The sequence below is a fragment of the Protopterus annectens genome, chromosome 13.part0 (assembly GCF_019279795.1).
Source record: "Protopterus annectens isolate FY-2018-M chromosome 13.part0, PAN1.0, whole genome shotgun sequence".
In the NCBI taxonomy this organism is placed as follows: domain Eukaryota; kingdom Metazoa; phylum Chordata; order Ceratodontiformes; family Protopteridae; genus Protopterus; species Protopterus annectens.
Window position 1 is genome coordinate 410,729,594 of NC_056747.1, and position 26,465 is coordinate 410,756,058.

General features: G+C 40.9%; 1 protein-coding gene across 2 annotated transcripts in view; it reads left to right on the plus strand.

Annotated features, from left to right (window-relative positions):
* The window catches only part of NUP88 (nucleoporin 88), a 537,460-nt gene that overhangs the window by 92,257 nt on the left and 418,738 nt on the right, over positions 1 to 26,465 (plus strand). Inside the window, exon 3 of one of the 2 annotated variants that reach the window (XM_044054045.1) lies at positions 4,728 to 4,853. The exons of the other annotated variant lie outside the window; for it this stretch is intronic. Coding sequence (XP_043909980.1) covers positions 4,728 to 4,853 — 126 coding nt within the window. The remainder of the gene's footprint in view (positions 1 to 4,727; positions 4,854 to 26,465) is intronic. 2 annotated transcript variants of the gene reach the window in all.

A 26,465-nucleotide genomic window follows, 5' to 3' on the forward strand; every position in this document is an offset into this window, starting at 1 on the left:
ACACCCCCACCTTTTGTGTTTCGGTCCGGGTTCTGTGGCCAAAATGTATGGTATGAGTTATAGCCTGGTAGTGCTGGGGTGCTCTCTGGAGCCTAAAACCAGGTTTCTGTTACTGCACAGATATATATGTTCTCCGTACTGAGGAGTGCCTCGAGTGCATGCATTTTGAGGTTTAGACTTCTGGCGTTGAGTAGCGTTACCCTCAGTTTTTGGCTACTTGTGCTATTTACGGTGGTGGGTTTGTCTTTTGAGCCTTCGCTAAAAAAGGCACCATGGGGGCGGCAAAAGCCTTGTCCAGTATTCGAAAGCAACGTGGCTTATTGAGCATGTCATCCCAGGTGGACTGATACTTTGAATGACACCAGAAGCTTAGCCAGTTGTTGAAAATTGATGATAATTTTTTCTTTATTTTGTGGCAGCATTCTTGGTGAGGGCAGGATGCTACTCAGGGTCAGGGTCATACCGGCCTGGGCTACGTGATCAGAGAGCTCTTCCATGTCTCTTTTCCTGTAGTCCAGGGAGGTACATCTCGCATCATTCACACCAACATGGACAATGACAGAGTCGTATTTGTACTTGTTCTGGAGTGACCTGAGTGCTTGCATTATGTGACGGCTCCTGGCACCCGACAGGCAGCTAACTGTAACCTTTTCCTTGTCCAGCCTAGTTAGTGGGACATCAGTGTGCCTGACTATAGAGTCTCATATTACTAGTGTATTGGGTATGTTATTTTGCCTTAAGGGCTTTGATTGCGTAGCACACTGATCATGTGAAGTATGTGTTTCATGGCTTGTGATAGGGTATGGAGGTTGCTTGGGTGTCTGCTTTGGAGGTCTCTGTTGCTTTTGCAGATTTTTATTTAGAGTCTCCAAGTATGTTTTTGAGTATTTATGTGTGTTATTTGCCGGTGTTGGTTTAGTAGGTTTATGTGAGACTGGTGGAAAGTTGCAAGTATTTTCCTTCTCCTCTTGACTGTCAGTTCCAGTCTTTGGTTGAGAGAGCTTTGCCTCCAGTTTGGCTGTATAATTGTATCTCTCGCATATATTAGTGTTTTGGTGGCAGGAGGAGAGGGTTGTCTGTGTGCATGAGGCAGTTGTAACATTGCCTCAAAATGACCAGATTCACCAGTTGGACTGGAGAGTACACCTAAACTGCATTTTGGACATACCTGAATAGGTAAAGTGAGCTGTTTTACTGATTAGCTGGTAGGGACGAATAGAGAGCCTTGTCCTTCTGGACAGTTAAGGGGGTCTAGTGTTAGGGTTAATTAGTGCTTGCTATGAGTTTTGTGCAAGTGCTGGGCTGTGAAATGAATGGTTTGCGTGCTTAAATTGAAAGTTTGTCTAGTTCCAAGGGAAAAATTGAAGAGCAGACTTCGTGGAGCTGGGAATAGTTTAACCCTAGCTAACCGGCACTGCCCGGCACGCAAAACCACACAAATGTGTTTTTTATAGCAGGGAAATGAAAGAGAGAGAAATTATCCCAAAATGACCAATAAACTACTAACTTCTGGGCTACAGCAAACAAGGCACACACATTTCAGAAAGAAACAGATCAAATAAGCAGGCACAATAAGCCTTTAACCAGAAATTCCCAGCTCATAAGGGCAGAATCTAGCCTCTCCTTCCACAAGAGTGCAGACTACAAACCTTCTTAATATAAAATAACTGGCCTGAAGCCCAAGTGCTTAAACCAGAACTAATTTGCTTTTAGAATAACAGACACTGAGCCTTCAATCAGCAATTCCCAACTTAGAAGGATGTAAGCTACCTGTCCTGCCACAACAATGCAGTCCACAACCTTCTTAATGTAAAACAACTGGTTTGAAGCTCAAGTGCTTAAACCACAAGGCTTAGAATAACAGTTACAGTTTAATCAGGCTACTACCAAGCAGTAATAACTGCAGCAGAATAATACAATTTAAGAAGAAGCACAAGCAAAATAAGGTAATAAAGTGGGAAGAAACACAATTACAGTAAAAGCAGATGAATAAAGTGCATATATATATATATATATATATATATATATATATATATATATATATATATATATATATATATATATATAAAATAACAGAAAACGAGCAAACTGATGTAAACAAATTACCCAATTAACCAGTAAAAAAACTCAAAACTGAGCCCTGTTCCAGCAGTCTTCAATCTGACAAGTTCTACCCGCACACTCCTGCCACTAGGGTGCAGAGGAATCTTCTCCAAAAAAAGATGGCCTGGATTAGTGCTCAAGTTATGCAAACAAAGCTGGATTCAGCAGACCTGACTCTAGTCTATGCTACAGCAGAAAAGGCGCACCAATATCAGAAAAACAGTTCAAATGAGCAGGCACAGTAAGCCTTTAACCAGAAATTCCCAGCTTAGAAGGGTAGAATCTAGCCTCTCCTCCCACAAGAGTGCAGACCACAAACCTTCTTAATGTAAAATAACTGGCCTGGAGCCCAAGTGCTTAAACCAGAACTAATACACTTTTAGAATAACAGACACTGAGAATTCAATCAGCAATTCCCAACTTAAAAGGATGTAAGCTGCCTGTCCTGTCTTGCCACAACAGTGCAGACCACAAACCTTCTTAATGTAAAACAACTGGTCTGAAGCCCAAGTGCAATAACCAAAAGACTTTAGAATAAAGGTTATAATTTAATCAGGCTACTACCAAGCAGTAATAAATGCAGCAGAATAAACACAATTGAGTACTTTTAAGGAAGAGGCTAAAGCAAAATAAGGTAATAAAGTAGGAAGAAACACAAATACAGTAAAAGCAGATAAAATGCAAATTGTTTTTATATATCTATATCTATCTATCTATATATATATATATATATATATATATATATATATATATATATATATATATATATATATATATAAAAAACAAGAGAAAACAAGCAAACTGATTTGAACAAATTACCCAGTTAACCGGTAAAAAACCTCAGAACTAAGTCCTGTTCCAGCAGTCTTCAATCAGACAAGCTCAGGGCCTAAGTAGGCATGCCTACTCAATTGTGCTCTCTGTATTAGGCAGGATGAGCTAATGAGACTAGACTAGGATAGGGCTGGGATTGGGCTGAACAGATGGGAATGGTAGGAGTGTCTGAAATCAAAATATGATCTCACTGTACTCCGTTGAGTGAGCAAATGAGATGGGCCCAGGAGGAGTGTTCAAACACAAATTTACAAGAAGGGCGGTCAATTCCAAAGCCACCAAGATTAATACCACAACAAGAACAGAGAGGGTGGGTGGGGAAAACTAACTGCAGAAAGGAGAGCTCAGAATTTTCTATAAACAAATAAGCAGATAAATGCAGTACTACTTTTAACACAATATTCAATGAAACAACAAACAGAAAAAATAATATTCAGTACTATCTTATAACACTGCAAGTTTGTTCTCATCTCAGCTTGTAATAATGTTGATGTAGGTATGCAAAAGCTAACCAGACAGCCCCAGTATGCAACTATTCAGCAGAAATTATCCTTTCACGACTCCTTTGTCTAGTATCTTGGAACATTTGCTACAAAGGTTTTCACCCAGTACTTTGGCAGCCATGTCAGATTTTCCACCAGGGTGCTGATTGTTTGTGTGTGTCTGTTTAGCTTCCCTGAAAACCTTTCGGAGGACGCCTTCATACTTCAGCCATCTCACAAGGCTCTAATTTCCCTTTGGGGCTTGTTTCATCTAGGAGAAGCTTGGTCAACCCCACTTTTAGCCTCTTTTTTTCTAACCGGTTAAAATGTCTGTCATGTAAGCCACTAAAACTGGCTTTTAGGCCATTACCATAGGAATATTTCTGAGCTTCAGGCCTTGTGTGCCAATCTTTTGAATCTCTGCTTCCACTAGGATAGAATGTCCCTGAGAACAGGTTTTCTTTATGCCCTGGGGTGGGGAGGGATGCTTGCTTTTTTATTGTGTGGGTGTAGATGTACAACTTAAATTTTTAATTGTGGTAGGTCAAAGATCCATTAGAAAATATCCACAATTTTTTGTATAATTTTTTCTCTTAAAAAAATATTTCAAGGCAAAAAACCTTTCTCTTGGGCTTTCTCACTGCATAAGATATCTTAAATGTGGCAAGTTTTCACCAGATTCTACAAATGCCCATTCCACTAGAGCAGTTGCCACCTCACAAGCCTTCAGGAATGCTACTGTGGATGATATTTTTGTGTATGCCATATGGGTGTTATTGAACACTAAGGTGCTATAGGTCAGATGCAGTTTCCAGCTCTAGCTTTTCCTTTGAGGCCACCATTATTCTTTCATGAGGTCCACCCATGAGTATAAAGTTAAGGACTCTGTTCTGTTGGTGATGTAGAGGAGATTCCCAATGAAAGTTGTGAAGATCAAGCACTTGCTGTATTGTTACAACTTCAAAGGCAGTTTCATTTCTGTCATCATCCCCCCCCCCCCCCATTAGTCCTCATAGATGCCTTTATAGCTAGAGGTCCAAGAATAGAGAGAGTGATGTTCAGTTTCATGGTGTGCTTTGTGTGAACTATCAGAGGTCTGCAGAAATGTCCTGATATGCTTACCATTATGGAAAAGAGGATGGGGCTAAGGCCTGGCAGAGTATTGGGTTCAGGGCTAATCAAGTTCTACTAGTTAACTGCCAATATAGATCTGTCATTATGGTTAACTTTTTTTTTAGCACCCCCCCCCCCCCAAAAAAAAAAGAAAGAAATCATTGAGACTGATTTTTCTTTTTTTTTCTTTGGCAGAACAATTCCAGTTGCTGAAAGACTTTTTACCAGTTCTACATCTTTAGTACTACGACATGCTGCTTGGTACCCAGATGAATCTGAAGAACCTCATTTACTTTTACTGCTGGGTGATAACATTCTAAGGTAGTGGAGTATCGTGTTCTTTCTGAATGCTGCTAGTAAAAATGACATGAATACTAAAAGAATTTAAACTAAATTTACCTTATGTTGTAGAAAATTGTGATTTTGTATTGCCATTCTTTTGTGAGCTGCATTTACTGTAATATGTCCTGAAGCAAGTCTTTAGAGAGCAGTATTGTATTCCCACCTGCCTGTGTGTCACCAGATATATGTGGGTTGCTAAAGAAAGTAAGAGTGCAAGTGGATCAAACATCCTTAGGATTATTGTCCATTTTTTTTAGGTCAAAATCTCTGAGGCCCTTGGGAATTTTGCATAATGCTAACTGGTGTGCAGTGCCGTGTCTGTCTTCGTGAAGTTTCACAGCTGCTTTACTGTATTGCTAACAGATGAATGCAAGGACAACAGTATCAGGAACTGGTATAGCTTAAGTGAGAAAAATGGCCTTATCTGTAATGGTAGATACAGTAAATGATCCTTGGGATTGATTTAGTAGATGGAGTAGTAGTTGACTCTCTAGGGAAGTGATAAAGTTGAGCCAAAGGAATTCCTTTCTATATTTATGGCTTAAGCTTGGATTAGAGCTGTATCCAGTGGGTTGAGGCTGCTGACATAATTTTTTTGTGGGGACGGGGGAGTGTGAGGGGGTGAACATGGTCTTGCACTACTACTAGTGGTTCTTCAGAGAAAGAATGCACATTTTTCTTTCTGCAGCTACTGATGTGGGATATGAAATGACATCTTGACATTTGGCCTTTCTTCTATTGACTATTAATTTTCATGCTGATCCCTTCCCATGTGTTCACTAGAGGTTACTGTAATGCTGGATATTCTACCTGCCCTACTCCCAGAGAAGGGGAGCAGCCTGTATAAAACTCCATCCTTCTCTTGCATTTAGCTGTTCTGTTTTTTTTTTCTTCATTGTCAAACCAATCTTCTTGACATTGCTTATAAGCACTTTGCCTCTTTGCATTAGTAAGTTGCTATGGTTGAAAAGAATCTTGTCGGTATCCTAGAGAAGTTAAGTCAGTAATAAAATAATTAAAATTACTTTGCTTCTTACCATATTGCTATCAGATGTTTGTTTTTTATTTGATTTGTTTACAGGCAGACGAATTGGTCCCTTTTTACCTATAACTCAAGCGAAAAGATAGTACATTGTTAAAACTGGGCATTATACATAATTTTTTTGTTTACATATGTGGGCAGACAGATCAGAATATGAGGAGTCCCTGGGTCCATATGGGTGCGGCAGCAGGAATAAAAAATGTGTGGCAAATTGCTTGATGGTGGCTAACGCATGGTTCAGCCAGAGAGACAGAGTCACGAGAGCACATACAAGAGTGGTTAACATGCACCACAGGTAGTCATCCTCCTAGTAAGAAAAGGGCATTGGGGTAGAAACAGTGATTGCAAAGTCCCGGAAGTTGACTGTATTAAGAGCAAAAGAGTTCAAAGAAATACTCCGGGTTCTAGCACCTTATGAAGAAGAGGAAATAGGCGGTGTTGAAGAAGAATGACAGTGCTTCAAAATGGCATATGTGAAAACCTTAGAACAGATATGCAGTTAAACCAGGTAAGGATGTGTATACATAAGGAAAGCTGGTGATGGAATGCAGAAGTCTAGGAAGTCATCAAAAGAAAGAAGGGTTACAGCAAAAAGTGGGAGATAGAAAAGATGGGCTAGGCCAAGAAGGAATACTGGTTGGTTAACAGAGTGTAAGAGAGCAGTTGCAGAAGTAAAGAAGGCATCAGAGGCCCACTATCAGCTTCTGGAGAGTGACTTAATAGATTGCTCAAAGAAACTCTTATTAGGTTATGAGACAAAGGCAGATAAAGAATATAGTTATCAGACACTCTTTGTAAGGGATGTCTGCAACAACATGCTCAACAGTCCACAAGACATCAAAGGTAGATGGAAGAAGTATTTCCAGCAACTTCTGGATGAAGAAAACTCCACAGAAGCCGTACTGCCCCCGGCACAGCCTATAATGAAAGAAGAGGAGGAGCCCCATCTGGAGGGAGAAAGAACAACAGTGAGGAAAATTTAATTTAGGTAAAGCAGCAGGCTCAGATGAAGTCGGGGCAAAGTTGATCAAGATTTTGGGTGAGTTAAGGAAGAAGTGGCTGTGGAGGATATTCATAACAATAGGGAGAGAGAAAGACATATCACAGATGACTTGAGAATAAGCATACTAGTGACAGTATACAAGAACATCACAGCTGTGGGCAGTGTAGAGGGATCAGACTCCTGTCGCACAGCATGAAAGTTCTGGAGACCCTGACTGATGAACTAATAAGCACTATAGTAGAAAGTAAGATGGGTGTTGAGCAGTTCAGATTCAGATCAGGATGCAGCACAACCAAACCAATGTTTACAGTGAGACAGACAGTTAAAAAGAAGATAGAGAAGAGGAAGGAATCCAACTGGGCATTCCTAGAATGGGGAAAGCGCAAGACATTGTCCCAAGAAAGCTCATTTAGGCAGTCCTGCAGTTATTTGAAATCTAAGAAACATTGATAGAATTAGTGCAAGCTATGCGCAAGGATCCAACAACACAAGTACGAACAATGTTTGGACTCGGAGAGCTTCCCTAGTTGTGAATCAATGTTCAACTCCGAGCACCCCTGTTGTTGACACTGGTGATGGTTTATATTAATAAATTGGTCAGAGGATACAGATCAAAGATGCTGTATGCAGATGTGGTGTTACATGCAGACTGAACAAGAACATGAGTAAATGATAGATGAACAGAATGCAAATCTGTGACAGCTCACAGGATGAAACAGAGTATAGTTTATTATGGCAGCCAAAAGAGGAATGTAAAAGAAGCTGAAAATTGATGCAGAAGGGAAAACAGTGGAGCAGGTTAACAGCTTCAGGTATCTGAGAGGGGTCGTTAAAGAGAAGGGAAGTCTGAATTGAGCATGTCAAAGCTAGAATCAGAGAGGCTGCAGCCAATTTTCAGAGTGTTGGGTAGTGTGTGACAGAAGAATGCCAAAAAAGCTGAAAAGTAAGGTTCACCCACTACTGCCATATGGTAAAGAAACCTGGACAGTGGAGGCAGAGCAATTTAGTAAGGTAGAGGTGATGGAGATGGGTGGTAGGATGCAGACTGTGGGACAGATGAAGGAATGGAGACATCAGAGCAGAAGATCTGATGGCTCCAATTGCAGAGAAGGACAAAAGCAATGGATTATTGTAGTTAGGGTACATGTACAGGAAAACAGGAAATAAACTGGTGAAGATGATTTGGAAGTAATGGGAAGAGAGCATGAAGAAGCTATGACATCCAGCAAAGATGAGAATGGATTTTGTAAGACAAGACCTGCGACAGTCAGGCAAGACTGTTGAAGGTAGGAAATTGGCACTGAATCGAGAGAGAGATGGTGACATTTGACTCCACACACTCTTACCCATTTTCTATATGGGGTCAGAGTGTTGATTGATGATTCATTGGAGAAAATGAGATTTTTAAGGCTAACATGTCAGCTGCAGAGGCAAGCTTTGATCCAATGAATGCTACATTAATCAACCTGTAAGACAGATCAAGGAGAGAGAGCTTCCTTTTTAGTTGAGTTCCAGGGGTAGCAGGGGGCAGAAAAGTTGCAGCCTCTATGACATTGACATTTGAAGGTAGTAGAGTGGATTTGTTTACCACCTGAAGAAATCCATGTAGGAAGGGACTTTCTGATTGTCACAATGCAATGAGAGGTGACATTCTACAAGTTTTTGATTAGATTTTCTATGTTTGCCTTAAAGGAAAGGGTCCTCTCACTCATGTAGAAACCAGCACAAAAGTTATTGTTTGGAGAGACCAGGGCCTTTGTAAATGTGGGTGGGTAATTTTTCAACTTTTACCTGATATAATTTTAGTGGGGCTGCACAATTGAAGTTTGAAGAGAGAGTGAACCTAGAAAGTTGATATAAAAAATTCTTATAGCATGTACTTAAGCAGCCAAGGGAAAATCTATATCATGTTTGAAGTAACCCAATGAAATGTGAAAGGAGGAGGGAATTGGAAGTTGGGAACACTTGTGTTCAATGTAGTAGGTGTGAAAAAAGACAGAGTCAAAAAAGGGAAGGACAGGCATAGGGTAAGAAGAAATGAGAAGAACAAAAGTACTAAGTTGGAATGCCAGTGGCCTGACCAACACAGTAAGAGGAAGCAGGGTTCTCAGCTTAAGAAGGAACAGACTTTTAGCATTTCCTGGATCCACAGTAGCATGCCAAAGGCGACAGAACAGGGATATGAAGTGGCAGCATGCTCAAATTATAGGATAGCTAGGTGAAGGGGAATACGGCTCTTAAACAGAGTCAGTTTCCCCATGAAGATTATTAGGAAGCTGGAGGATGAGCAGTGGAGGTTCGTGGCAATTAAGGGTGATTAAGTGACCATTGCCTAAATATCTCCCACACACAGCATCTGTAAATTTCTTTACTAAAGTTAAACTGGATTTGTTATATTTCTGTGACTGAATTTGCTAATAGGGGACTCTTGAAACAAGAAGCGAAACAACTGCAGAGTGTTAAAGAAAAATAAAATTGTATTTGGATAATAAGCATGAATTTAGAAAGATTGCTGTTAAGCAGTTATTTTTTTGATCACTCCAACTTAGGCAACAAAAAGAAAGGGTTGACACCAAAACTAGGGAGCCTATGACAAGAAAAATAACCAGAGATACTATAGAGGTATTAGAAGTGTTTTGGAAATTTTATGAAAATTTGTATAAAGCAGAAGAGTGTGGAAACCAATAGTAAGCACATGTGGAAGTATTTATGGAAGACCTAGTTATGCCAAGATTAGGGGAAATGAGATTTCACAACTAGACACGAGATAAATACATTTATGTATAATCAATCTACAGGAAAGTCTCCAGGAGCAGATGGTATTCCTGTGATAGTTTAGAAGGGAAGAAAGTGTTAAAGATCTGGAAGATCCTGTTTTTTCTCTGTCAATGTGTTTTATCTTTTTAGATCCATTCTGCACCAAGAAGGTTTAAACTTGTTCCATGAAGTTATTTTGGAACCAACTAGTTTTAAATGGCACATTAGTAAATTTTGTTATGGAGGTTCTGGAAACTGTTCTTGGTAACAGTTTCATAATCTTCAAAGTTGAGTACTTTGAAAGAGGTGAAAGGGGTAGTGATGGAGACAAGTTGCACCCCTATATACACTAATTTGGTGATGTTTTCTTGGGAAAAGAAACATGTTTTTCAGACTCAGTTTAAAGAATAGTAGAATATTTATTTTTGTTACCTGGATTTTTATCTTATGGAAGGACAAGGGACAGATGAGAGAGGATTTTATTACGTACATCAATAATGCATCTCCCTACTTCAAGTTTACTTACACGAATAGAGATAACAGTATAGATTATCTTAATGTCGCCCTTTACAGAGATACTTCTAACTAAAACTTTGCATCAAAAATTTATAGAAAAACAACTTTTTCCAATAGTTATTTGGATTATCAGAGTTGCCACCCTCAATACACACAAAAGAACATTTTCAAGGGGCAACTAGTACGAGCCGCAAGAATGTGTTCAGGCAAGCTAAACTTCAAAATGAAACTAGGTAAACTAATACAGATGTTTCAAGAAAGGGGATTGACCACACAACCTTCTTATTAAAGTAAGTGAGGAAGTCTTGGTAGGGTGGGGGATGAAATTTAAACCCTTGTTGGGTACAAAAACACACATTTACCAGATAGAAATATGGATAGTAAGGACAACAAATTTACCAACAGTATTGGTGGATGTGGAAAAGAAATTAAGGAGATTTTATTTAAAAACAGTGATTTTTAAGGGCAACCCGGATATTTAACACTCTGGGGGTAACCCCCAAATTTGTGTATAGAATGGGTAAAAATGTCAAATTTTTGTTTGAAAACACGCAATCTATTCTACACCTGAAACAAAGGTGAACTGTGTGGTGTTGAACATTTAGACAATATAAGTATATGCTGGAAGGAACAAATGTGACTGTAGAGAACCCACCATTTGACTTGCATCTCAAATAATGTAATTGTGTATCTACAGGGTTGATTTATATTGCTATGTGCCAAAGATGTGACTTTTTATGTGAGTAAGACAGAGAGGCAATTTAAAAAAAACAGATTTATGAACACTTGTAAGCCATTTCTAGGACAATATGTATAATGCCCTTCTTGCTACATAGGCAATCCCAAATTTAAGTTTACAATTATTGATGTCATCCCTAGAAATGAAAGGGGTAGGTGGAGGGAGTTGGAAATAGAAAAAAATATTTTTTTGGCAACATAAATTGAATGCCAGATTCTCGCCAGGCCTTAATGACAATGTATCCATTTTGCTTATTCTAAAACTTAAAGCCCATGAGTAAGTAGGACATCTAGATTTAGCTTAGACGTGTTATTAAATGGTAGTTTTCTAAGTGGGTAGTTTTAAGGAATTATCATTTTATGGGTTTATGACAGTCTGATCATTCTTCTATATTTTTAAACCTTGGTATGATGCTTTATCGTACTGGAAAAGGGGAGGGGGACAAACACCATAGTGTTCTGAGGTTGCTATTTTATCTGCATTTTATCCAAATTTGGTTGTTTTAAAACAAGCATTGTTTTTAAAGTTACTGTATATTTGAAGATGTATTTTTAGAAGCTTCAAACCCCATTGCTGTAGAATACTTTGTAACTAGTACCACAGGAAATTGCTAATAATGTTAGTTGCTTTTCTGTGACATGACTTAGCCCTTTAAAAGTTAAAAGAAAAGGTTTATAGCAAAAGTGCTGTATAATACTACACATTCAAATCCTAGTTTTAAACATTACTGTTTTAGATATTATTGTATTTAGTATCACAGAAAATGTTCATAATGTTAGTTGCTTTTTTAACGTGACTTGGCCCTTTAAAAGTTACATGGAAGTGTTTCAAGCAACAGTGCTTCATAAAATACTAGTAGCTGTTTTAATTGATGTGAGCCATATGACCTCTTAAATTGAAGAGTTGTATGTATATTTAAAGTTTGTTAGTGTTATAAGGTTTTATGGTTTCGAAGAAGTCCCACAAATATTTCAGGGACGAACGCACGTAACCATTTGTAGTTGGATTTCTTTATGGATTTTTCTGCCTCATGTCCTATGTTTTATTAAAATAATTGTTTTATACTTTGGTTTACATTTTATGAAGAGAACCCTTTTTGGACTACAAAGGTATTTTTACTGCCATTTTCTATTTTTTTTCCCTGTTTACTAGCATTACATAAATTATTCACTTCCTGCCTTCTCTTAAAAACCTCATTCCTCCTGAAAAACATTTTTCTGCGTACATTGTTCCCACAATTTCCATTTTTCTATGTAATTTACTCCTACCCTTTTCTAAAGATCCCACTTCATGATCTTTTGTCTTCTTCTTTTGGCTTTTCCCAGTTAGGGGTCACCACAGCGGATGATCTGCCCACTCATGATTGGCAGTGGAGTTTTACGGTGTCGAGTTGCCAGCCCGGCGCCCAACCTTCCACAGAAGGCACACACACGCACGCACTCACACCTAGGGCCAATTTAAAGTGTTCAATCCACCTACAGCATGTCTTTGGGATGTAGGAGGAAACTGGAGCACCTGGAGGACACCCACGCGGCCACAGGGAGGACATGCAGACTCCACACAGAAGGCGCCCCAGCCGAGGATCGAACCGGAGAACATCTTGCTGTGAGGCGACAACGCTAACTGCTGCACCACCGCAGCCGCCCCTCACACACCTCTCAACTGTTCCCTAATTTTTATCTGTCCTTTGAAAAATTGTTTTCTGGTAAATCACTAAGACTACTGCCACTAAATGAAGTCAGACCGTCTCTTCCTTCTTACAGATCATAAAATGCAGGTCATTATATTTAAATCCAATGGTCCTTTTTTTTTTTTTTTTTTTTGTCTCTCTCCAGGATATCACTGACTTTCCTTGAGCAAAGAAAATGAAAGGTATGTGTTTGGTGTCTTAATCACTGTCTCTCTCTGATTCTATTCACAATTCTCACACGCCCAAACATATTTTGTTTACAATTTCTTTTTTTTTTTTTTTTTTTTGCGCTCATTGAACAACAAGGCTGTATAACTTGTCTTTTCGCTTTTCCCAGTTAGGGGTCACCACAGTGGAACTCCGGTCCGCTAATGATTGGCAGTTGATTTTTACGTACAGAGTTGCCAGCTCTGCCGCACAACCTTCAACGAAGGCACGCCCATTCACTCATGTCTCCACACAGAAGACGCTGTAGCTGAGAATCGAACCAGACAGCGTCTTACTGTGAGGCGACAACGCTACCGCAGCACCACCACTGGTGTCAGTTTGATACTTTTTTTTTCCTCAGCTCAGGCTTTAAAGTAGATGTTTTATTTTTTTTTTTTTAAATTACCAGGTGATCTCTGTACATTAACACCCTGCTGGAAAAAAATTAATTCTCCAGTAAGGTATTAGAGTAAGTTCAACCCATCATTTAAAGTAAAATATTACCTAGGTGCAAATCTTGAGATTTGCACTGTTGTCCTTCATTTCTTAAACTTGTCTTTACTAGCTCGTAAAGACAAGTTTAAGAAATGAAGGACAACATTGCAAATATCTGGGAACCCATTTTATTCAAAATTCCATAAGGATTTTTCACAGGTGATGCGTCCGACTGAGCCGTACTAATGCATCAACTACTTAATCCTGCATGTTATGTGCCTTCTCAGCAGTGAAACTAACCCGAGTGCCAACAGCCACCTCGTCACACTCCAGGATTTCTTTTACGTTGCCAGACAGACAAACCCCAGAATTTGTGACTGCACTCTGCTGCAATAATTTCTTCAAACCTTCCCATCTGCACCACAACCTCCTGTCAGCTGCATGGCACTAATGACTGAAACCCAAACCCATTCATGCTCCTAAGCAGACTATCAGTACATCTCATATGTGTTCACAAGCCTGGACTATTGCAGAGAAAGCATGAAATGAATGAAACAAGCAAATCCCACTGACAGATTACATCCAAGTTACATTGAACGATGCAAGTTAAACAACACAAATAATAATGATGAAAGCAACTTCATGATCTTTTATCTCTGGTACAATATTCACTACTTTAAGTATAGTTGATTTAGAGTTTGATTTTCATTTTCTAGTAATTGCTTTATGTGAGAGTGTTCAATCTCGCCGTTTGATCTTACACACGGGTTCGGAGCCGATCCTCGGCTCCGAGTCGGCCGCATAGCAAAGCTCTGCATCTTAGAGAAGCTCGAGACCAGGCTATATCCCACAATCCTCCCTGCCATTACTCCGATCTAGTTTGCCGCTGCAACAGGTCACATCGTTCTGAGAGCTCGACCAGAGAAAACTGTTAGACAGATAAGATAGCTTCTTTTTTTTGTCAAAGTTCTTATATTTCTATAGTTTTTTGATATTTTATTTCTATCCTATAGTGTGTGTGTCTGTGTATATTGTAGTTAGTTAGTTTTTTTTATAGGTTTCCCTTTTGGGGCCTACCCTTCTTTAACCTATAGCTTAATTCTTCCTGATATTAGCTAGTGTTAAATTCTCTCTTCTAATTAACATGTCTGAAAAAGCCAAGTCTGGTTTTAAAAGGTGTCAGTGTGGACAGAAAATGTCCATCACTGACGACCACACTTCCTGCGTCTACTGTCTTGGCCCTCTCCACTTGCAAGAGGATTCTCTATTTGCCATTCCTTCGGTGGGAGGGTCATGACAGATAGACGCAGGAAACTTATTGACAGGGGACTTCTTAAGCCTGCCTTCCAGGAGGCCTTGGACAAGTCTGACCAGGCTTCTAAGTCCTCGAAGGGGTCGAAGATGTCGGAGCCCATGTCATCGGCTCCGAGTACATCTTCTAGAGTTCGTTCGCCGGTTCCACAGACTTCGGGGCCGAGCGTCGAACATTTGTCTCTCACTGAGCCCCAGGTCTTGGAACCAGTGTCGGAACTACCGCCACCATCTATTCTTCGGTCGGTGCCATCTTCGGCCCCTTCGACCCGATCTTCCAGACCATTATCTGATACTGATGTGGATCATGTCGTGCAGAAACTTATGGAGAACACGGCCCTTTCCAAATTGATTGCAGTTTCCTCCCAGTTGGTGTCGAAACTAGAAGGCCTTCCCTTATCTCCAACAGGTCCTCCTTCGAGACCCATCCAGTCTTCGGAGCCGGAAGAGGATGAGCCGATGATAGTGGAGCCCTCGGTGCCGAAACCGTCCATTGCACGATCGACACCATTTACCTAGACTCCATCGGAACCTATAGGTGAGTCGCGGAGTCAACGATCTCTCCTTGGTTCCGGGACTGAGAGTCGTACCGATCTTTCGGTGCCGACTCTCCCTCTCGGGGCCTCGGCGCAGATCGGCTCGGCTCCGTCCTCGGGGTCGAGACCCATGGGCCCCGTGTCTCGGATTCTTCCATGTTCTTCGGAACCGGGGGAGTCCTCGACCTGAGGTTCAGGGTTTTTGACCTTATGAGGAAGGTTTTGTCTACACAGACAACCACTTCATCGGACGCGTCTTCTCCCTCCCTTAAGGAGCCGCTCTCTGTTTCTGTTCCCATGACACATCCAAAGCGTGGAGCACCATTGTCTCAGCCATCCCTAGAGGATGCCCCCTGTTCCTCAGAGGCCTCACCGGAATCTCCCTCCGATGAGGTTCCGAGGAAAAGATTGTGCAAGAAGAGGCACTTAGATTCCCCACAGGAATCTCTAACTTCTGACACTGACTTGGATGAGTCAGAAGGGTCCCCAAAATCCCCCTCCGAGGATGTCTCATTTGCGGACATCTTGGAGATATTAAAACAGAAGGACATTATACATATTGGCAGTCCCTAGCCCCCACTGAGGACGAGTTGGTGTTGCTGAAGGCATTTGGTGCTCAACCTTCTACCTCCTGGGTTACTCCGCCCTTCGATGAGTTAATGGATTTGATTGCTCGAAGGGCGTGGGAGACACTGGACACAGTGGAACCGGTCCCTCGAAAACCAAGTAAATGTATTACCGCTCCCCAGGACAAGACTTATCTCACCAAAGGAGTCCCGGTTGACGCTATGGTGGTGGCCGCAGCCACTAAAAAGGAGATGTCGGAGTCTTCCTCTTCTGTTCATCCTCCTAATAAGGATTCTAGGACTATGGACAGATACGGGAAGCGCGTTTTTAGTTCAGCGACTTTTTCCATGCGTTCGCTAAACTATTTGATACATTTTACACGACTACAGAGGGATCTCATCAAGGAGCTGAGAGATACCCTCCAGGGTAACACAGATGCTGCTGTTTCAGATAAGGTAACAGCACAACTTAGCACCCTTACCTCCGTAGTGAACTCGTCCATGAGGCTCATCTCCTATGCGGCTGAAGGGTCGAGTAGGGCCGCAGCTTCAGCGATTGCTCTACGAAGACAATCCTGGATGTGGCTGTGCTCTTTTGCGGAAGCCTTCAAGTCTTCTTTCGCCAATGCCCCCTTTGATGGTGCCACTCTTTTTGGGCCCAGAGTGAAAGAGACATTAACTCGGTGTGAGCAGGAAGGAAAGACTCTGTCTGCTGTCAGAGTCCATTTTCCGTTCCATCCAGACCGTACCCCAAAGGGCAACGAGGCAGAAAAATGTGGTTCCATAGAACTCTGGGATCTTTCCAGGTAACACAGAGTGAACCCCCCCCCCCCGAGGCAGAGGGGGGGGGGCAGACATGAAAGACGCCGCCCTGGCGGCAGAGGGGGTCCGCAGAACCAAGGCGACATGGATACTATCCCTGGTAAGCCTTTCCAGCACTCCTGAATGGGGGCCCGACTGTCCTGCTCTGGAGGCAGTCGGGGGTCGCTTGGCTTTATACCCACAGGCCTGGCAAACTCTCACCTCAGACTCCTGGGTAAAAAGCATTGTAACCAGAGGATACAGAATACCCCTTATGTCAACTCCACCCCAACAAAGAAGGTCTCCAGATGTGCCACCCCGTCTGCGAGGCCAAGCAGCAATAGAAATTTCAAAGCTGCTCAAAAAAAGAATCATCAGCCAGTCCCGGCGGACCAAAAAGGATCAGAAACTTACTCAAGGTTCTTTTTAGTTCCAAAAAAGACAAGGGACTGGAGACTCATTTTGGATCTCAGCAATCTCAATACCTTCGTGAAGAAGGAAAAGTTCTGGATGGTCACGCTTCAGTCGATCCTTCCATTTTTGCAGAAGGACGACTGTATGTGCTCGATAGATCTCAAGGACGCGTACTACCACATCAAGATGGCCAGAACGTCCAGAGATCACCTGCGCTTCCGGCTGGGAACCAGTCATTTTCAATTTCGAGCCCTGCCCTTTGGGCTCACCTCAGCCCCCCAGGGTATTCACCAAATGCATGGCAGTGGTAGTGTCTCACTTGAGATGTTTAGGATTCCGGGTGTTTCCCTATCTGGACGACTGGCTCCTCACCGCCACCACCGAGCGTCTCCTCATACAAGCAAGAAACTATACAGTCAACCTTTGTTCCCACCTAGGGATTTCCATAAACTTCAAAAAATCTGTCTTACTGCCCTCACAGCATATCTCATTCATCGGAGCGGACCTAGATACGCGCTTAACATTGGTAAAGCTCCCTCAAGTAAGGGCTTCATCCCTCAAGGAACAGGTTCTTCTTCTGCTGCAATGCAGGAAAGCCTCGGCCAAATTGGTGTTGAAGGTTTTGGGACTCATGGCAGCGTTCCTGATTGCGATTCCCATGGGAGGATTGCACATGAGGCTCCTCCAGTGGCTGCTGTTCACGCAGTGGTCGTTCCAGCAGTTAGCCCTAATGCACGAGATTCTGATAACAGATTCTTGCAAGCGAGACCTCTCATGGTGGGTGTCCAGCCAGGATCTCACTATGGGTCGTCCATTTGTTTTACCGAATCCGACGGCCAATATAACCACGGACGCTTCCCTGATAGGGTGGGGGGGACTTTTTCAGGGAAGAACAGTCCAAGGGGAATGGTCCAACATGGAGTACAACCTGCACATAAATGCTCTGGAAATGAGGGCGGTGTTCTTGGCGTTGCAACACTTTCAAACCCTCCTACCTTTAGGAACAGTAGCAGTTCAGACAGACAACATGTCTGTAGTCTGGTACATAAACAAACAAGGGGGAACCAGATCTTACCCATTATGCAGAGAGGCCATGAGAATTTGGCAATGGGCAGAGTCCACGGGTCGCTTTCTGATAGCAACACACATCCCGGGGTCATCCAACGTCATTGCGAACAGGTTGAGCAGAGCCATCCTGTTACCTCACGAGTGGTCCCTCAATCTACAAGTGGCGGAAAGAATTTTCCGCAAATGGGGCCAGCCTTGCTGCGATCTATTCGCCTCCCCGATGAATACCAAATGCAGAAGCTATTTTGCCCTTCTACCCCCTCCAGGGGATGTCCCCAGGGACGCACTGATACACGATTGGCCCCCGGGTCTCCTATATGCATTCCCACCTACCCCCTTGATTCCCAAATTTCTTCAGAAAGCCATGAACCTGGAAAGGACAATTATACTCATAGCCCCATTCTGGACTCGACAGATATGGTTCCCCTCTCTTCGAGCCCATCAAACAGAGGAACCGTGGATCCTGGACCCAGTACCAGATCTACTGACACATTCGTCGGGAGTTCCTCACCCGTCTCTTCTATCCCTCAAACTAGCAGCTTGGCTGCTCCACTTCCCCCGCCTAGCCACGTCTGATCTACTTTCTGCGGCAGTTCAGCGCATTTTGGTTGCCTCTCATATGGCTTCCACCACAAAACTCTACAAGAGTAAATGGAAACGCTTTGTGTACTGGGCATCTAGTCAACACTTAGACCCCCTGGTTGCTCCTTTACATAAAGTTCTAGAATTTCTTTCCATCCTTTTCCACGAAGGACCTCTACTTCCACACTAAGAGTGCAGTTGGCGGCCATATCCAACTTCCATGTTGGTGAGGATGGTTCTTCTATTATGTCCCACAGGCTTTGTAAGGCTTTTATGAAAGGTTCCTTCCATCTTCGATCGCCCGTCAGAGACCCTTTATTCCCATGGAATTTAAATTTGTTGTTGTCACAACTAATGTTGCCACCCTTTGAACCAGCCTCTTCTTGCCTCCTGAAGTTTCTGTCGTGGAAGACTCTTTTTCTTGTAGCGGTTACTTCAGCTCGGAGAGTGTCAGAGCTGCAAGCACTGTCAATTAAACCGCCTTACTTAATTTTTCACCCAGATAGAGTTTCTTTACGAACAAATCCGTCCTTCCTTCCTAAGGTATGTTCTGTCATAAATATTAATCAGTCCATTGAACTCCCTACTTTCTTCAAGAACCATACCAGCAAGTTGGAATATATGCTGCACAAGTTAGATGTGCACAGACAGCTCAGATTTTATTTAGACAGGACTAAAGACTACAGAAAAACAGATCAACTTTTTGTTGCATTTGCAGACAATAAAAAGGGTATGGCAGTTACAAAGCGACGCTTTCTAAATGGCTTACTGATTGTATAGCCTTTGTGTATTCTAAGTCAAATCAGGCCTTGCCCACCAAACCAAAAGGCCATTCTACTAGGTCCGTCTCCACTTCCTTGGCTCATGCAGCTCGCCTGCCTTTGGACACGATTTGTGCAGCAGCCACGTGGTCTAAACCACATACTTTCATCGCTCATTATAGGGTTGACAAAGCCTCCAAAGACAGGACATCTTTTGGTTCCACTGTGCTCAGGAACGTTCTTCCATGAGTCACTCAGGGTGACGGAGCTAGGGACGCTACCCGTGTGTAAGAACAAACGGCGAGATTGAACACTCTCACATAAAGAAGTTATGTTCTTACCATAACGTTCCATGTGGAGTGTTCATCTCGCCTTTGTTCTTACATTCCCCCCCTTCCCTCCCTCACGTGTTTGGAAGAACGAGTAGGACTAGAGTCTGGTCCACATGTCTTTACCTCTTCCGGGTATATTTCGTTACCCTTAATTAATTTGTCAGTGAGATGGTGTCTCTGAATTTTTTGTGGCAGTATGTAGCCTTAGCACCTCAGGGTTATTCTAAGTCTGGTTTGCTTGCAAACTAGATCTGAGTAATGGCAGGGAGAATTTTGGGATATAGCCTGGTCTCGAGCTTCTCTAAGATGCAGAGCTTTGCTATGCGGCTGACTCGGAGCCGAGGATCGGCTCCGAACCCGTGTGGAAGAACAAAGGCGAGATGAACACTCCACATGGAACGTTCTGGTAAGAACATAACTTCTTTTTTTTTGGCAGCCACCAGAATTAAACTTAACAAGGCCTTACTGTAGCTAGGTAATTCTGATCATGTATCCCAGCTAAAAAAAAGTAATTTCCTTATTATACTCGTTTACTCACCCAGTATTCCTGACAGACTACCCTGTCAGGGATTTTTAAAGTCTGCCAACTCATATGTTCCCAGTTACCTCTCTTCTCCATCTCACCTCCAGTGTTTGCCATCTACCTCAGGAAAAAAATCTTTGGCATCTGCTTGGGGTATACAATTACGTATGCAAACATTTCCAGGCAAAACTCTAAAATCTTCAAGATTTTGTTTCATATTTATGAGCCGTACATATGTTCTTCCATTGTTTCTTTGCGAATTGCATGTCTAATCTATCTTCCTAATGCTTCCAGATCTCTTCTGATTGATTCCTTTAGTTGTCATGCATTATTTTATATGCCCTACTAACTATCCCTTTTTTAACAGCAGCTTATGTTATATATTCATTTAAAAACTCAGCCAGTGCAGATCTTTAATTTAGGATTTTCCCATCCCTTTCTCTTGGTCTATAATTGGATATCAATCCCTGATAAGGAAGGCAATCACTAGTGTGCAATCCAGATAATGTCTTGGCCTCTTCCCATGCTGTTATCGTTCCTTCTATAATTATTTCTTTCCAGTACTGTGGTTCCTTTGCCAGCTTCCACCAGTAAATTCCAGCCCCCTCTTATTTATCTTGTGTAACCCTAACTGCAGTCGTCCCTATTGTCAGAATCTCCTTTTTTCATTCCTGTGTTGGCTTTGTTTATAATATACTTTGTTACGTTATGAATATAATGTTCTGCATGACTGTTACTCTCCTTAAGGATCTGCATCCAAACTCCCATTCTTTCCTTATTTCTTGAATGATTTCCCTGCTTCATCATCCCTTTCCACTTTGTTTTGTAGTTTTCTGCTTATGTTGTGTACAAGAGACTTACTGTGTAACTCTGAAATATCCTTTTAAATCAGGTAATCGTAAACCTTCATATTTTGTTTGGAGGATAAACTTATCCCACTTGTCTCATGCCCTGATGTTCATTGTGTTTCACTGTTGCAGTCATTACACTTGGGTTATCCTGCTGGCAGGCTACCTGCAGTCAGCCTGAATTCCAAAGTCCTGGTCCGGTGTCGGTTGCTGTCGCCTCTTCCCTGACGTCAGTGTGCCAGGGGTATAAAAGCTGCAGCCAACGCCATTTTCTCCAGTCTTTCTTGCCACGCGGTGCCCGAAGCAAAAGCAGTTCGCAAGTGCCGGTCGGCTGACTCCTGAGATTTTCGAAATCGAATTTCAGATCCGAAGTCTTCATTAAAGCTAAGTACCCCGTTGGGGAAACTTTTTTCTTGCTCCAGACCGATGTCAGAAAAAGTTTACAATTGTATTTCTTGTGGGAAGCAAATGCCTCATAAGGATTTTCATTCTTACTGTATTCCTTGCCTAGGCCCTGACCATGATGTTGCTAGCTGTCGGTTTTGTGTGAGATTTAACCAACGCACTATTAAGCGTCGGTACGATTTTGCCTTTCATTACTTTGGCCGAAGATTTAATTATATAATGCCATCGGAACAGTCTGACGACCGGAGTTTATAAAAAACGCAAGGAAAAGGACAGGCATCCGAGGTCCAAATCCAACGACTAGGCCTCCGCTAGGCCAGTCGCCGGTTCTCAGTGAGGCGCTTTCCAAGCCCCTGAAACCCGCTACCTCAGAACCACAGGCTGCTTCCGACTCCCACGTGGAGCCAACTAGGCCTCTGGATACTCAAGGTATTGGACACTCGGAAACTATTCCCTCAGATGGGTCCGGAGCCGCTGAGCAGGCATCGGCTTCTGAGGGTGTTTTCAGACCTACACAGTTATATGTCAAGCCAACCTCAGCTTCAAAGGCAAAGACTAAAACAGCTCTAAAGACAAAGAACCCAGTACAGCATTCTCCTGGATAAACTTCCATGCCTAAGAAACAGATGCTTAAAATGGCCGAAGACCTAATTACTTTGATCAGGGGTTCCCATCCCCCTCCTGATAAGATGCCTAGGCAAGCGACAGAATATGACTCTTCTGATTAGGTTTCCATTTCCTCTGACTCCTCTTCTGAACAGGGATACTCTCTTCCTCCCTATGAGGATTCTGATGCTGAAGAATCTATTCCTTCAGCCTCTCCTCCTGAGGATTATTCATTTGGAGAAACCCTGCATACCATGAGGGAGCATTTTCACTGGGAGAGCCAAGATTACTCAGAATCTAAGAAAAGGCTCAGAGACTTTCTTTTACTACCTCAGCACAGATCTCTTGCTATTCCACCTGTTCTAGACATTGTAGATGATGTATTTTCAGAGTCCAGCCTGTCTCGTGACTCTTTACCTTCTGCACCTGTTAAGTCAGACGGATACTACAGGGTTCCAGATTCTCATAAATTTCTATATAAAAACCCTGCTGCTGACCCTGAAACTGTATCTCAGGGTCCCAAAGGGGTCAAGGCTTCCACTGCAAAAAAACCCTGTCCCCTCTGATAGGGATTCTAGGGCACTGGACAGATGGGAAAAAAGTTTACACTTCTGCTACCTTGCCTGTAAGGGCTTTAAATTGTCAATTTCATATGCTTAAATATCAGCAATACTTAATGTCACTGCTAAAACAGAAAATGTTGACAAATTCTGAATGTTCTGAAAACAAGGAAATGCAGGATTTATTGCATGCAGCTGAACAAGTGGGAAAGCATACTTTGCAATGTGGTTTTGATTCACTGGAGGCCTCTTGCAGTGCCGCGGTTACGGGTTCTGTAATTAGAAGGCATGCTTGGTTAAAGGAACAGAATCTGCTTGGTCATGTTAAAGCAAAATTATTGGATGCTCCATTACAGCATGATACTTTGGTGTTAAGGCAGAAGAGGTGTTGAAGAAAATGGAGGATAAAGCGAAATCTATGCAGACTGTCAAGGTTTTCTTACAGGTACAGCCACCCAGATTTAGCAGGAAGTGGCCTTCTGAGAATTGGTCCTTTCCAGTGTCAATAGTTAAAACTTAGTGAAACTGCGCAGAATACTTCCAAAAACACACTTTGAACGCCAAAAACAAATTTTAATAAGTAAAGCTTTCGGGCTCACCACCCTTCATCAGTACATAAAATCAATGAGACTCATCAAGACATTAAATAGAGATACTAATAAAATCACATGATTCAGCCAGCCTAACATCTTTAACTAACTATCAGTTATTTAAACTCTTGTAGTTTAAAGCAATATTAAGATATGTTTAAGAAACTATTAAAAACATATACATTTTTACATTACTTATATATTTATATATACACACACACACACACACACACACACACACACACACACACACACACACACAAAAATACAAACAAAAATTCTCATAAATGCATATTATATATAACAGAAATCTTACATTTATATAAATATCAACTTAAAAGGCTAGAATATAAAATTCATTCTTAAACATTTTCTCTCTGCCTTTTAACTAATACAGGTTTTATACTAACAGTGTTATTTAAACCTGGTACAGCATCCGCTTGTAGCTTAATGATCCATTCATATTATTTTAACTCTAAAGCATTATTCATGTCTCCTCCTCTAATACCTACATTTATTACACCTATACCCCTAAACTTAAAAGTATGTGTATTGTTGTCCATAATATGCTTACTTGGTGCATTTGTCACCACTTTCCTTTTAATCTCAGACTTGTGTTCTATAATGAGTTCCCTTAACTTCCTAATTGTCTTACCAACATAGAATGCTGTGCAAAGTGTGCATGTTGCTAAATATACTATTTGTGATGTGTTACAGTTAGCTGAACATTTAAATTTATATTTTTCCTTAGTAATAGGATGCTCAAACTCATTTATTGAATCATAAATATCTACACAGCAACTAAAATTATAACATTTCAGTGTAGCATTTTTTTGTTGGTGTACAACTTTCTCATCTTTAAAGTCCTTATAACATAATTAATTTCTGCTTTAATGTTTCCAGATTTCTAAATGAAAATCTAGGTTTCGGACCTATTAACTCTTTAATCTCTGGCATAGCCAACAATATAAGACAATTCCTTTCTATAATATTGCACACATCTCTAGTGTTTGCATTGTATGTAGTTATATATCTAATTATTTTATCATTTTCATTTGAAACTTGTTCTGATTATACTATATCTTTATTAAAAATAAGTTTATATTTATCTTTTCTCTCTACTTTTACTTCTTCATATATAGCATCTATGTACTGAGGGGAGGAACCATCTCTTATAAACTCTTGTCTCATTTCATTAGCTTGAAGTATGAAATTATCATCCTCTGTGTTGAGCCTACTAGCCCTTATTAACTGTGCTTTCAAAATACCCTTAAAAGTGTGTGGTGCATGCATACTATTTCTTCTGACATATATATTCGCATTTACTTCTTTCTTGTATATCATGGACTCTATCCTGTTCATTTTCTTATATAGCTGAATGTCCAAGAACACTATACTATCTGCTGAGGCAGACATTTTGAACTTGAAAAAATTTGTCGTGGCATTTAGATACACAATATAATTCTCCAGTTCCTCATTATTACCATTCCAAATCAAAAAACAGTCATTTACAAATCTTCTGTAGAATTTAACTTTAGTATTAAGGCTGCTGCAATTATTTAATAAGAATTGCTTTTCCCATTGATATAGCACCAAGTTCGCATAGGTATTTGCTACTGGGGTGCCCATTGCTACCCCAGTTAACTGTAAGAATGGTTTTCTATCAAAAATAAAGACATTTTTTGTCAGTACTCCATCCAAAAGCACACAAATATTTTCCATTTCCCGTGCTTGCATATCAGTTTCACTATTAAGGAAACTTCTTATGGCATCCAGCCCATACTCATTTGGGATCATTGTGAATAGTGATGTAATATCCAATGTCACGAACATAAAAGTATTCGCAATATTTTCTTCATACCACTTGTATAAATCAGTTAGAAAGTGTTAAGTATCTTTTAATATACTTGGACATTTACTCAGATACTTGCCTAGTTGTAATTGCAGATATTTTGATATGGGTTCTGTTACCCATCCATTACCTGAGACTATGGGCCTAAGGGGTGGGTCTTCCAGACATTTATGTATTTTGGGAATTCCATAGATTTGTGGTGTTCTTGGACAGGGCACAGAGAAATAATTGAAAAGATCAATAGTTATATCTTGACTAAGCTGTAATTCATAAATTGCCATATTCACATCTACAATACATTTCTTAACATCATTAAAAGTTATTTCCTTAAAAGTTAAAGAATCTGATAGAATGCTCCTAAATTTCTCCATGTAACTATTTCTATTAATTATTACAAATGCACCTCCTTTATCTGCTTGCTTAATAACTAAATCATTATTTTCTTCAAGTTGTTTAAGCGCTCTATATTCCATATAGGACAAATTATAGAATTTCCTCATTTCTTTTTGAGTAAAGCTGCCCCAAATCTTTTTCAGCAACATTCATAAAAGCAGTTACAATAGGACATAGCTGTGGTACAAATGTACTTATTTTTTTACAGGCAGATGCATTAACTGTTGTTTGCTTAAAAATCATCTTTAGTGTTAAATTCCTTACAAACATTTTTACATCTGTAATTGCTTGTACTATATTATCTTGTGCATAGGGCATGAACTTCATGCTGTACCAGGTTTAAATAACACTGTTAGTATAAAACCTGTATTAGCTCAAAGGCAGAGAGAAAATGTTTAAGAATGAATTTTATATTCTAGCCTTTTAAGTTGATATTTATATAAATGTAAGATTTCTGTTATATATAATATGCATTTATGAGAATTTTTGTTTGTACTTTTGTGTGTGTATGTGTGTATGTATATGTATATGTATATGTATATATATATATATATATATATATATATATATATATATATATATATATATATATATAGTAATGTAAAAATGTATATGATTTTAATGGTTTCTTAAACATATCTTAATATTGCTTTAAACTACAAGAGTTTAAATAATTGATTGTTAGTTAAAGATGTTAGGCTGGCTGAATCATGTGATTTTATTAGTATCCCTATTTAATGTCTTGATGAGTCTCATTAATTTTATGTACTGATGAAGGGTGGTGAGCCCGAAAGCTTTACCTTTCCAGTGTCAGACAGGCCACAAAGAGGCAGATACAGACGCCCTAGAGGCAGATCCCAGCCCGAAGGCTCATGCAGGCCTAAACAATGGGGTGCTTCTACCTCCAAAAGCGGAGAAGACAAATCACAGCCATATAGGAAACAATCCCATTGACTTTCCTCTGCCAATGCCAAGCACTTATCTTTTGGCAGCACCCTTAGGGGGAAAAATTGGCACATGATCACCCAGGACAAATGGGTCTTGAGTATAGTGT